This window comes from Typopeltis vanoorti, chromosome 22 (assembly GCF_054136105.1).
Source record: "Typopeltis vanoorti isolate ZY-2024b chromosome 22, IOZ_Tvanoo_1.0, whole genome shotgun sequence".
Lineage (NCBI taxonomy): Eukaryota > Metazoa > Arthropoda > Arachnida > Uropygi > Thelyphonidae > Typopeltis > Typopeltis vanoorti.
In genome coordinates this window covers 37,399,649-37,413,633 of record NC_143570.1, presented here as the reverse complement: position 1 = coordinate 37,413,633, position 13,985 = coordinate 37,399,649, and the positions used below count along the sequence as shown (strand labels likewise).

Genomic DNA, 13,985 nt, shown 5'->3' with positions numbered 1-13,985 from the left:
TAAATAAATTTTGACAGAACAGCCACACGTTGGTTTGCTAAATGTAACGAACCGCGTGGGTTGGCTAGGCAGGATAATCGTTAAAAACCCAAATATTCAAAAAATTCTTGCATTTTACTAAATTCTTAGTAACTTGTAAAAATTTTTTAATAAGTTTTATAAGTTATAAGTTTTATAACTATCTTTTAGGAAAATATATAAAAGAAACTCAAGATAGATGAGAAAATAAGAAAAGAATTCAGAAATAATTAGAACATTTAATATAAGTATTCAAAAAATAAAATCTTTACAGAATAACAGAAAATAAATTAATTTACATAAATATACTTGAAATTTTTTTATTAAAATTTGAGGGTTCTTGATTTCATATTCACAAAATTAGAAATAATGGTCTTAACGTCTAATTCTGCACACGTATCATTTTCAATAGCTATTAATGCCAAACTAACAAGCTTTTTTGTGACATACTTGTTCTTAAGTAGGTTTTAATCAATTTCAACTTGGAAAAGGAACGTTCACCGCTCCTTTTTCAAGTTGAAAAACTCGCTACACTAACAGGTAAGGTTAATAGTATTCTTAAAGCAATTGAAAAGTTAGGGAAAGATAAATTATTGGACACAATAAAATTAAGAATATTGAAAGAGTTTTGAATATTTAAATTAACCTTCCGAAAAATATCCCGGAAATCACATAACTCATCATATAGTTCTATTGCATTTACGTCTTTATTGTCACCGTCCTTGAAGAGAATCTCTAAATCGTCACAATTTTTTCATAAATCTTCATTATTAATTTGTAGTAATCTATACAAGAAATTGAAATTATCATAATATGTTTTTAGTTGTTCAAAACATTCTATTAACGAACACATTGCAACTTCTAGAAGTGTATAAAACACATTCACTCTAAATTTATCTTCTGACGATTGTGGCGTTTTGTCATGATGCTCGTAGTCAAATTGTCATGTCTTTTTTCGTCGTTGAACTTCCGTATTTTATCTGATCGATACTCTTGTAAGATTATTTTTATGTTTTCAATAGATTCTAAAGCAAGTGTAATGTTCATATTTTTGTCTTGAAGCATTTTACTCACAGGTTTATTCTGTTAAGTAAATCATGCCAAATTATAAGAGAGCAAATAAATTTGTAGTCGTTTATTTTAGCACATAATGTTTGTGCTTCATGCTGAGTTTCTTTATTAAAGTTTTCATTATTTAAAATTTCAAAAAGTGCATCATAAATTCCTTCTAACTGATATTGTAGAGGACAGGTTGCATTAATTTTACTTTCCCATCGCGTTTCTGATGGCTGTTTCAATGTTAAATTTTTTACAAACTTGAAACGGATTGCCCAAAGTTTGTAAGAGAATGAAAAGAAATTGTATATTTCTTGAATAATTGCAAAGAAACTAATTGTATTCTGAATTCACTTTGGTTGCATCGTTAATGATTAAATTTAGCAGCACAGGACACGTAAAAAGCTCGAGGATTTTTGTTCAAAAGCAAATTTTGGAGTCCATATTTTTTACCCTTTCATATTTGCCCCATTGTCATACCCTTGACCTCGCATGTCTGTAATGGGAATGTTCCATTTTTTCAGTTGTTCCATTATTGTTGTATATAAACCACGTCCTGTGGAATCTGCTACATCTGCAAAACCTAAAAAGTTTTCCCTGATCTTGACAATTCCATTGTCACAGGAAACAAAGTGAATAATAATGGTCATTTGTTCTTTACTTGCATCAGGTGTGCAGTCTAAAATTATGGAATAATATTTAGATTCAAAAGACATATTTCGGTGATTACACCACATTTTTTTATTATTCAGTTCTATAAAACACTGAAATAATAGTTCCTGACAAGTTTCGTAAATCGTAGGATTTACGTCTTCAGGGGTAAATACTATAACTTAAAGTTTAAACAAGAGAATTAATAAATACAAATCATAACCGTCTGGCTATTCATAAAACTCAAATAACAGAATGCAGATATATAACGTTATTGACATTGAACAATACTGGACGATGTCACGTGTTCTTGTTCTCGTTCATACAGTCCGAGCTCAGATTGAGGTAGATTTTTTATTAGAGCTGACCACACTTGATGGAGAATTAAACCTTGATTTTTATTGCATTGGGTAATAAAATGCAATAAAAATCAAGGTTTAATTCTCCATCAAGGGTGGTCAGCTCTAATAAAAAATCTACCTCAATCTGAGCTCGGACTGTATGAACGAGAACAAGCACACCTGACATCGTCCAGTGTTGTTCAACGTGAATAACGTTATATATCTGCATTCTGTTATTTGAGTTTTATGAATAGCCAGATGGTTATGATTTGTATTTATTAATTCTCTTGTTTAAACTTTAAGTTATAGTATTTATCCCTGAAGATGTAAATCCTACGATTTACGAAACTTGTCGGGAACTATTATTTCAGTGTTTTATAGAACTGAATAATAAAAAAATGTGGTGTAATCACCGAAATATGTCTTTTGAACCAATTAGCCACAGAAGTTTACGCCTGCAATATTTAGATTTTCGAATTGATAATAAAATTGTATCCCGTTACTTAAAGTTTCCAATGTTTCATTTTGTGACTGCCTTTACTCAAATAGTGTATTGTTTCGTTGTAGGGCCCTTTCAACATGATTTTCCATAACGGGATCAGACTTCGCAAACAGTTCGAGTAATTTTAAAAAATTGCCATTATTCCTTTCATATAATTTATCAGATGATTCGCGAAAAGCTAAATTTTGGCCATCAAGGAATTTTATAATTTCAATCAAGTGTTCTAAAACACTCATCCAATGTTTCTTTTCCATTTCATACATGCTTTGAGTCTGGCAATCAATAGTAGTTTTGATTATTAAATTTTTATCAAGTTCCTTCCATTTTAAGAAATTTTTCATGTGAGTTAAACTAGTCTCATGTCTTTGCAAAGTTGTACTTACATTTCTCCAATCGTTATAACCTTCTACAAGACTACTTGATTTAGTAGGTGCGAAAAGTTTGCAATAAAAGCAAAAAACAGAATTTAAAGTTTCAGAATAAATGAGCCATGTTCTTGGCACGAGCTCCCCGTTTTCCATTTTTCTATTATAATACGTGTCGCCAAATTTACGACCATATGTATCTGTATGTATCTCTGGGATATATTATATTTTTTCTTTTGAACAGGCCCCATTTCAATTAAAAGTACTCGTAATTTTTCATCAATATTTCCCCATTCACCTGGATCTTCTAAATTTACAGAGACTAACAATGTGTTAGTTTTGTGGTCAACTACAACTAAATCTTCTAACTGTTTTTCACTTAAATCCTGCATCTTGTTATCTTGTTCAACAGTTGTAATAGTACTTTCATTCAAACTGGATGATGTGCACGGTTCGTCAACTCTGATTTCTGATGTATCAAGTTGGTTACAATCTGCATCAGAATATTTTAATATTTTAACAAATTTATTAAGAGCCCAACTTTGTTTCTTAATATCTGCTTCTTTCGCAGCATGACGCTTAAGATTTTGTGCACCAGATAACTTTTTAATTTTTGATTCCATTTATATTTTATACCCACAAGAAATTATTACGCAACACGACACAGAAATGAAACAATAGTCTGCACTGCGCTACTGTCAGTAGCCTACTGAGATGCGTACTGTTATAAATCTACTGTTGTTATCCTGTCATTACTGCGACATTGTAAACTTTTATTATTATTTAACTTTGTATACTTGTAATTTATATTAATTACTTGTGATGTCTTTTTTCTTTACTTTATACTTTATTCTTCGTTATTCTAATTCCCTCTCTCAGAATCTCTTGTTTATATTATTACATGCTATGTTTACAAGAAAGTCAAATACATTTATTTACATTACTATGAAATGTACACGAATTTAAACATTAGGAAGATTGCTTTCTCTCTCCTTCTATAAAAACTCTTTAGCAAAATTTAGATACCTTTTTTCTTCAACTTTAAATACTTTCTTTAACACAAAAAGTTATCTACTCTCAGTTTACAAATTTTACTTATTAAACTCCAAGCTTACTCGCAAAGAGGCTATCTAAATCTCTCTGTTAAGTTATCTTTACAAATTTGATATCAACTTCTAACATGCCAATTGATTCTCTTAAGGACACTTCATTAAACATATATCTTAAAAGTCTTTCTAATACAACTATAAGAGGAATTATATGAAAGTTTTGAACTTACAAAGGCTCTGTATCTCATAATCAGTCAAAAGTCTTTCACTAAAAGTGCTATGGCAATTCTTTCATCTGGAATTTTGGCTTCGTCTATATCTCATCAGGAGCGTAACGGGACTCCTACAGATCCGGAAAAATGTTATTCTCCCACAGATAAAAGAAAAACTTACGAGCGAAGGTACTTCAGGAAATTTGCCTCGCCTTTTTTCCTCTACTTGGACTCGCTGAAAATGCCTGGACGACTGCTGTCTCAAGTAGCTTGAATTGCCGCCTCTAAGAAACTGAAAATGCCACCTTCAAGAAAAAATGAAACTGCCATCAACTGTCAATCAGCATTCCTCTCTGGACTGGAAACGTTTCTCTTCTACAGCGTTTGGGACCTCTCCTTTCGGCAATTTGAAAGCCCTGTCTGTGGCCTAGAAGTCATTTCTCTCTAGCAACATCTCGAACCGAGAAGCTCCTTTCTGGAAGCGGAAAACTCCTCTCAACCAACGTCTGGATCGGGGATGCTCTCTGATGATGTCTGGAACTGAGTAGCTCTGTCTCTCTTTGACAACGTCTGGGACCGGGCAGCCTCCTCTTTGACAGCATCTGGAACCGAGCAGCCTCTCCTGTCTCTCTGTGGATGTTTTTGAAACTCCCCCCCCCCCCTCTACTTCTGCAGCAATCTCTGGATCCGGGCAGCCCCTTCTGTTTGCTTGAGTTCCTTTTTATTTTGCCTCTTCTGAGACCTTGCATGAAGTTTGGCAACACCCCAAAGAATCGGTATGATTCTTTCATCTTAAGTTTCAAGTTCGGCATGCCTTTTGTTCTCCTCCGCTTTCTTTAAATTGTAAGTTGCCGTCCATTAGAAAGTTATTTAAACTTTTCTGACTGATTTAGCAGATGTTTACACTTAGAGCCTGCAAGTCTTTCTCATACAAACAAATTTTAATAACAATCTTTCTAATGCCGCCATGTAGATCTGTTACATGCAGCTTCGCCGATTAAAACATTGCCTTTGTTTTTAACACTCTAACATATTCTTATTAAATCAGTATATACCGTTAACTTCCAGAGTGTTATTCACAATAACATCTAAAACAAATTATACAGAGACAAACAAAGTTTATTTTTACAATATTCACATGGGACTTAACCTAAGTAAACAAATGAATGTAATGTGCTTTGAAATATTTAAACTACGATCGAGTTTTTACAGTACCATATGACTGGTTACGTAGCAACAAATGTTGTGTATGAAAATTCGTTTCTGCAGACAAGCATTTAGCCTGCTCTCGCTGCAAAATTGTAAACAGCCGGCAATATACAATTTTTTTATTTTTATTCGGTGTATCCAGCCTTATTTATTTTAATATTGATCATTCTAAGAATTTTTTTTTTATGATAAAAATTTTGTTTCTTAAAAATTAACTTATGAACTGTGCCCCCTTCGTAGCGGCGCCCGCATCTGAATGCCCGCTTCCGCCGGCCCTGTCTATGGCACATAAGTAGTAGTAGTAATACTGTGAGTGGAAAAGTGGTGTTAGATAATCCAGGAACTCTGTTCTAGAGATCAAACGGGGAGCTTTTTTTCAAGCCACTTCAGACTTTCAAAAAGCGAGGTAGTTATTTTCCACAGGGTAGTAAAATTTGTCTGCCACCTCAAACTGGCATTTTTATTATTTTTTAAAATTTTATTATTATTATTTTTAGCTGTGTTAAAATATAAAGTGACCACAAAGAGCTCCATAGTACTACACAATCCTGCCATAAATACTATTACAACTTCCCGCACCCCTGTACTGCCGCAGAATTGTGTGAGCCCAGTTTTGTTAGTGGTGCTGTGTGCATCTAACATTCTCGTGTTTATCAGTGGAGAGAGAGTTGTCTAGCTATACAGGTTAACATGCAGTGAGGTGATTATGAGAATCTTGTAGATGTAATAGCACTTCACAAGATTAGAATGCAGTCAACCATTATTTTCAACACACTAACAATGCTCAGGATCAGTAGAATGTTAGTGTATCAGACTATTAACCGCTATAATGACACAGAAGACGTATCTGACTGCCAAAGATTGACCATGCTGCAGGACACAATGGCTTGTGAGGGCACTCTACCGTAATCCTGTGAGACCACAGAAAATTATGCAAGAGATGAACATTTCCTGGGGTGATGAACTGATGACCTGGGGTGAGAGCCTCCTGTTATTTTACTGGACATTTCCTAACACCACAATTTATGTGGCAGAGGATGATAATATCAAAGAAGATACTTCACAGGTGTTAGACAGAGATATCCTCTTCACAGATGAGAAGATTTTAACCATTGAAGAGTGGTTTAACTGCCAAAATGATCTGGCACAGCGCATGCCATAGCATCCAGGATTCAGCAACATCATCACCCCATTTCAGTGATATTTTGGTGGGGGTTTAACATATCAGGGGTAGTATCCAAGCTGCATTTCTGCGAGAAAGGGATCAAAACCTCTGCCAAAGTGTATCAAGACGCCATGCTGGAACCTGTGGTACAGTCCTTGAACAACATCTTGTTTCACAGGTAGACAGTGGACTTTCCAACAGGACTCAGCCTGCATACAAGGTGAGTACTACACAATAGTGGTTGGATGCAAATATGCCTGAGCACATATCACCATGGCTGTCAGGAATCCTGATTCTGAATCTGTTGTACTTCAAATTGTGGTCAGAGGTTGAGAGTGTAGCCTGCAAGAAATGACGCCCCAGCATCACCAGCTTGAAGGTGGATTTGGAGCAAGCACTGGCAACATTTCCATTGGATATTGTGCATGCTGCCATCAATATGTGGCCTCGCAGACTTTGGGCATGTGAAGGCAAAAGGGGTTCATTTTGAATGTTGAGTTGAGTGCTACTATATGCACATATCATGTGGTTTGTATGTGCTGAAAGCTGTAAATAATTTACTGATAGATTAAAAGTTTATCCACTGTTCAAGTTGCAGCAGTATTTATGGCTAGACAAGGTAAATATAGTATGTCTAGAAGCAGTGCTTGATGAATCGAAATTCATATTTATGGTTTAGAAGTATATGGGGTATAATTTTTAATGCCCACAATTTTTTCATCATACTTATATTTTAAAACATTTTGTTTCGGTGCCCTCTTATTACCATTACCACATGTTTCATGTGAAAATGATTGTAATAACTCATGATTATTATAATAATTTAGTTTAATCCTTTATCCAAGTGTAAGCAAACAAATCCTTTCTTTTAGAGTTTACACGGTGATCAGCATTCATTTTTGAAATTATGGATTCTACAGCTGTGTTAGAATAACTTTTTATTATCCCGACGTTTCAATCTTCATATCAAGATCATCATCTGGAACATACATAAATATACAAGACGAGCTACGTTACATTTCACAAATCATTGTTTCTCTAGCTTATGGTTTGAAATGTAATGCAGCTTGTCTTGTATATTTATGTATGCTCCAGATGATGATCTTGATATGAAGATCGAAACGTCGGGATAATAAAAAGAGTTATTCTAACATGGTTGTAGAATCCATAAATTCAAAAATGTAAGCAAACAAAGTTTGCGCCTGAAAATATCTTCAGGACTGAGGTAAGGTGGTACATCCCTTGGCAACTCATAGCAAAGGTGAACCAACAAAGCTCACATCACTCCTTGTCTCAGTATCTCCCTTAATGCATAGCAGTATACATGACCGCAAGGAAATGTGTTTTGTATTATGGGAGATACTGAGGCAAGGAGTGATGAGAGCTTGGTCTACCTTTGCTACGAGTTGCCAAGGGATGTACCTCCTTACCTCAGTCCTGAAGATAATTTCAGGTGCAAACTTTGTTTGCTTACACTTGAATAAAGGATTAAACTAAATTTATTATAGTCTAACCAAGTGCAAAATAAACTTCCAACATCTTTTTCTAAATCCGGAGTAATTTGATAATAAGGTGGTACACCAGTTGGCAACTTGTATAGGTAAATATGACCTCTCCATTGCTTCTGCCTTAGTATCACCACTCTGGGTCTGCCTCCCACTGACAAGACCTTAATAAAGGTCAAAACCAGTCTGGGTAGTGGCCCTTCCCCTAATGCATAGCAGTATACATGTCTGCAAGGAGATGTGCTTTGCATTATGGGAGATACTGAGACAAGGATTGATGAGAGCTTGGGCCGACTTTGCTACGAGTTGCCAAGAGATGTACCACCTTACCTCAGTCCTGAAGATTTTTTCAGGTGCAAACTTTGTTTACTTACACTTGGATAAAGGATTAAACTAAATTTATTATAATCTAACCAAGTGCAAAATAAACTTCCATCATGATTATTATATAAAATACACATTTAAAATAAATTACAGAAGGCAGGATATCTTACCTCGCTTTGATTTTAGCGAAATATAATTTGTATGTACAGCTTAGGCCTTTAAATATCATCAGTACATAAAGTTGTATGCTTTATCTGTTAAGTTTGTGCTGTTGTAATTTTTCTCTTTATGAATTGTTATGCTTCATTTTAATAACATCAATGTGGATTTTCTTATTCATATTTATTTTAATTTTTTTCAAACTTTATTTGATCAATAATTATATATTAGTTCTCGCCTTAAGAACCTAATCAGTTGAATTCATAATTAATTTTTGAGTTTGTCACTTTTCTGTCTACATTTTGATAGACAGAAAATATATATTAAATATATATGTTAAATATATAAATTTAATATATATATATATGTGTGTGATTAAATATATATGTGTGATTAACAGTTTAACTTTTGCACAGTTATGAGAAAATAATTTAGTCTGTCAGATATGTATATCAGATAAGAATGATTATAATCTACACTTTCATGATGCTCAGGAAAAGAGGGAGAAAAAAATGTGTTTTGAAAGCATAGTAAGAAATTTACAGGTTCCTTAGTTTTTAAAATAATAATTCTTATTGAAAAATAATTTTTAAAATGCTAGAAATTTCCTTCCAGAAGTAAAGAATATTTAGTTTTTTTTAAAAAAAAGTTACTTGGTAAGCATTGTGGCAGTTTCACCAGGTGGCTAAAATTGTCTGTCACCTAAAGACTTTCATAGACAGTCAGTCCCATAGCGGGTTTCAAATCCACAGACTCTTTATTGAAGAATGGAGATGTTATGGAAATAGTTTGAGAATTACCAAGAACTTAATTATTTAATTATAATTAGCTATTAATATAAAATGTATTTAGCATGCATGAAAATATATGTTTAATTTTATATTTCAGATGAAATACAGTTGTTAAATTCAAAACATCCTACACAAACAGAAAGGAGAACTCCAAAGTATGTATTATTTGAGAGAGTAGTCACAAATAATGAAAAATAAAATTAAAATAAGCAGTCTTTTAAAAATTTGCTATGTTTATATAGATTTCTGATGAAATTTACATTGCTGTTTTTTCATTTATACGATGATATATAAATGGGAAAAACAGCAATATTTTACCAAGCAGTAAAAAAAAATTGCTGCTAACCTATGTTGTAAAAAAAATATCTACAATTGAAACTACTTAAAATATAGCGAACATGTAATGGTGTGGGGATTAATAAGAGTTCTTCATGTATTTGCTATTAAATTACAAAGATGAAATATCAGTGATGTAGAACATTAGAGAAGAGATAAATCAGTAAACAGACAAATCTCCATCAATCACAACTTGGGTTGGCAGCCTCCATCTTTGTCTTTTTTTAATACTAATAAAGATTTTAACAAATATTTTAAGGAGTCAGGCTAAAGACATTACTTTATGCTGATCTATGACATTCAAACTGTAGTCATTCATGATCACAAAATAAAGGACTTTGGTCATTTCATTCAAACAGCTGTTTGAATCTTTTCACATGCATACCACTCTCAAGACATTTAGTGGCATGCACGTAACACTAAGCATGTTAGTGTTCTAAACACTGATTTGTAAACTGACTTGAAGTTTATTTGCTAATAATCATGTCAGATACAGGCCACGTGGCATGTTTTTTTTTTTTTATATCCTGCAGAGCCATCTCAAAATTGGAAAATATATGCATATAAATATAAAATGACATCTAAAGAAAGTATATAATATAAAATGACATCATGTAACTCAAATTACCATTCAAAATAATATACAGAGTATAGAGACAAGCTCCATTCAGAAAAATTGTCATAGTTAATATTAATGAAATAAACCAAAATAAAGGAAAAGCTAAGAATACCTGAACAATAATGATTAATACAACATATTTAACTTAATTTTAAGTAAGACTAGCTGGTAAGTAGCAGACATAATGATTCTGTTATGACAGTTTTTAAACTTAACAACAGATCAGATCTCATACAAAAGGTTATCAATTGACACCATGTAGAAACAGAATACTGTGGTTCCTGCATGGGTGCATGCATGCACCCACACACACACAACAGCTACAGATCAAAATAACTTCATGGTCTTCCCTGCTCTAATAATGCTTTTTTAAGCATGGGGAAAAACTATGGAAATTTTTCAAGACAATCAAAAAGAGGTACATTTCACAAAACATTATTGTATAATGATGTCATTCATTATTACAGCCTTTGGGGCTATGGCTATTTATGACTTATGTAGATGATAAACTTGTCATTTTGTAACACATACTTTTGTATTTAAAATAATTTTATTAGTAAACATGACCTTATTTATCTTGAAACTGAGATGACAACATTTTTAGTGGAAATCCTAAATGTGAAATTTCACTAAATCCTCATTAATTAGACTCTTGCTAAACAGCATTGTAACTTTGTATCTTTGCATGCCATTTGGCCTATGCAAGAGAAAATTAGGCCAAATCTAAGTTTAATTGTCAGTATTAGTTAAATGTAATTTAACTAGAATTGAGATTTCTTGGCAAACGTTTATATCCATCAATCCCAAATACTACCAAATTTCATTAAAGTCCATTGAATTTGAGCATATTTATAATATATTTTGCAAACAGATTGCAAACAAACAAAAGTATTCAATGAGTATTTATTTATTTTGACCACCCATTTATTCGCATATCTAATGTTACTTCAGCAGTTTGTGAATTGCACATAAAAAGAGGAAAACATTCATATATGCATTTCTTTACACAGGCCTTCTGTGACTAGTCTTATGATTTCATGGAGGTTATGAATTATCATAATAATAATAATATTATTATTATTATTATCTTGATGAAACTAGAGAGTGGAATGTTAATTATGAGAAGAAGTTAAGAAAATCCAAACTTTACTGGAAGAGATTATTATAACATAGAGCCGAGGGAGGGAAAGAATAAAAGGCTATTTACCTTCAAGTTGCAATATGAGTAGGGAAAACAAAAGGAATGAAGAGTACTTTTTTTTTTCTTCATGAGTAGTGAGTAAATGGAATATATTACTAGGTGTGTTGTGAATGTAAAAAATCTTAACAAGTGTGAGCTACAGAATGATAGATATTGCTGGTTCAGTGGAACCTTCTGCAATGAGTCTCTTGATTCCATGATGGTCTGTAAATAATTATATTGTATGTATAGGCTTTTTAAAAAAGATATATTTAGAGAAATTGAAAGTTATATCCAGTGCATAGTACAGATTTGTCTGAGTTAAAGCAGTAGTCTTACTGGAAAATAAGATTACTGTTCTTCCATAAATGACACTATTAATCCTCTGATAAAGACAGGTTTGTTCTTAAATTAATACTTCTTCATTGAAAAGATTCTGGCATAATAAAATACCAATTTCCTCTAAAGAAACTAGAAGCAGTTGACATAGTGAGGTAAAATATGGAACTAGGATCTGGATCACTTATGAAGAAGTGAACTTTCCTAGTTTTTTAGTTTGTCTTGAGAACATACAGCCTAAAAATAAATGGCACAGACAGCAACAAAATTTGAGGTTAGTAGCACTTTTAATTCATAATTGTGTTATTCAAAAATCAGCTTACAGTTATATGATGAAAAACTCTTACCAAATTCATACTGTGCACATACTATATAAATAATAAACCATCATCAGTTTCCTGATATGTACCCCCAAGGGGTGTTGAGGTTACTATGACAGCACTACACGATTATTAATCTCCTATTAACAATTTTCCTCCAAATCAGTCTAATGGAGTACTTATGAGCACTCCAATATTGTCACATTGAACATTTTGTGTTTCTCTTGCACTTCTGACTGAATCAATCCACCTAGACCTTGGTCTTCCTCTGGGTCTCTTTCCCTGTCATCTTGGAATCAAACACCTGTTTAGCTAACCTTTCCTCACCCATTCTATTTAAGTCGCCGGTACCACCTTAGATTAACTCTACTGGCACATTCTTGAATGCTAATAATGTCACATTCCTTTCTAATGTCTAATAATTTCTAATGTGATTGTGCCATTGATACCATTGGTTCATCTTAATTTTTCTCAGAACGCTCTCATATTTGTGGTCTCTAGTCTTTGATAAGTGATTTATTTCTAACCCAATTCTCAGATCCACAGCTTAAAACTGGTTTGAACACTGTCTTGTATACTGCTAGCTTGGTGTTTTGGCTAGTTTTTCTGTTGTAGATGTAGGTTAGATGTAGGATTTTTTCTGTTGTAGATGTTATTGCACTTAGCAAAAGTTAGTAGAACAATACATCTTATTAATTTGTATTAGTCTACAGATTCTCATTAATTAATTTGTTCCCTTATTAACATAGAGAAAATTTATATTATCCTGTGCCACTCTATGTCTAGATGCTATGAAAAATAACCTCATGGAAAAATCAATCAATAAGTACAATAACACTTTAGTTTCTTTAAGCTAAGGATTCCTCAATTACTTTCCTTTATACAGAAGTGCCGAGGTTACTCTATCTTTCCTATCACTTTGGATTCCTGCTAAGATCCGAATAATTTTATGAATGGTACAGTGAATTGAATTCAGGCAAGCACGTGATTATGCATAAAACAAAGGACATTTATTTTACTTTAGAACACACACTACAAGCTATATCAAATTCTAGTAATAAGGCAATTCACTCAAGGTAACTTTAGGGTTCTACTTTTCTAATTAAGAAATCAATTTAACACCAATACTGCATTCAAATAGATATTACTTCCATGAAAATACTAATAAAATTGAAACACAATTCAATTTCCCCAGCACATGGAGCAAAAACAAATGAAAGTCCTCTCTAAATACACAATAATCCTTATGATATCTCTAAGTTAATCAATAAAAGTGCATTCATAAACAAGTCGTATACTTAGCACGTAGTAATTCAATATCAACTGATTAATATTTCATTCATATATCCCAGTGGAATAACATGATACACTAATGCACCTATATGGGCACAATGCACTTCACTTTCTTAGCAAACAATTTCCTTGTCAATCACACGTATCTTAGTACAAATATTCTATGTTAAACACACGCATTAGAAAGGACAATTCACTCAGATATCTATTCTAACACTTTCTCAAGGGACATACAGTCTTATTAGATTAAGAACATTCCTCTCATAGAATAAACTATTAATCCAGATAATACAATCACAGGTAATGACTTCTGGTTCTAGATATGTTCACTCGGAACAAAGTAATGCCTTGGCTTTCCATTAACTAAGTGCCTATTCATTTAACATTATTCAGTCTCTAGTTAAGGCAGAGACAAAATTGAATCAAATTTCTCTTACCGCATTCAGGCGACTTACAACACATCTAGGTTCTGGATAACATCAACTTCTAGTGCGATTCCTTGGAAGCAAATCGAGTGTCCCTAAATAGTCTCTTCGGCTCCTTATCTGTTA

The 13,985-nt window shown here is 32.9% G+C and overlaps 1 protein-coding gene across 7 annotated transcripts in view; it reads left to right on the top strand.

Moving 5' to 3' along the window:
* The window catches only part of LOC150094318 (cytochrome b5 reductase 4), a 266,376-nt gene that overhangs the window by 135,893 nt on the left and 116,498 nt on the right, over window positions 1-13,985 (top strand). For all 7 annotated transcript variants that reach the window (XR_016550236.1, XM_090411979.1, XM_090411980.1 and 4 more), the window contains one exon: window positions 9,445-9,502. Coding sequence is in view for 6 of the 7 variants with exons in the window: in XM_090411979.1 (XP_090268105.1) it covers window positions 9,445-9,502 (58 nt within the window). In the remaining variant the exon portion in view is untranslated. The remainder of the gene's footprint in view (window positions 1-9,444; window positions 9,503-13,985) is intronic.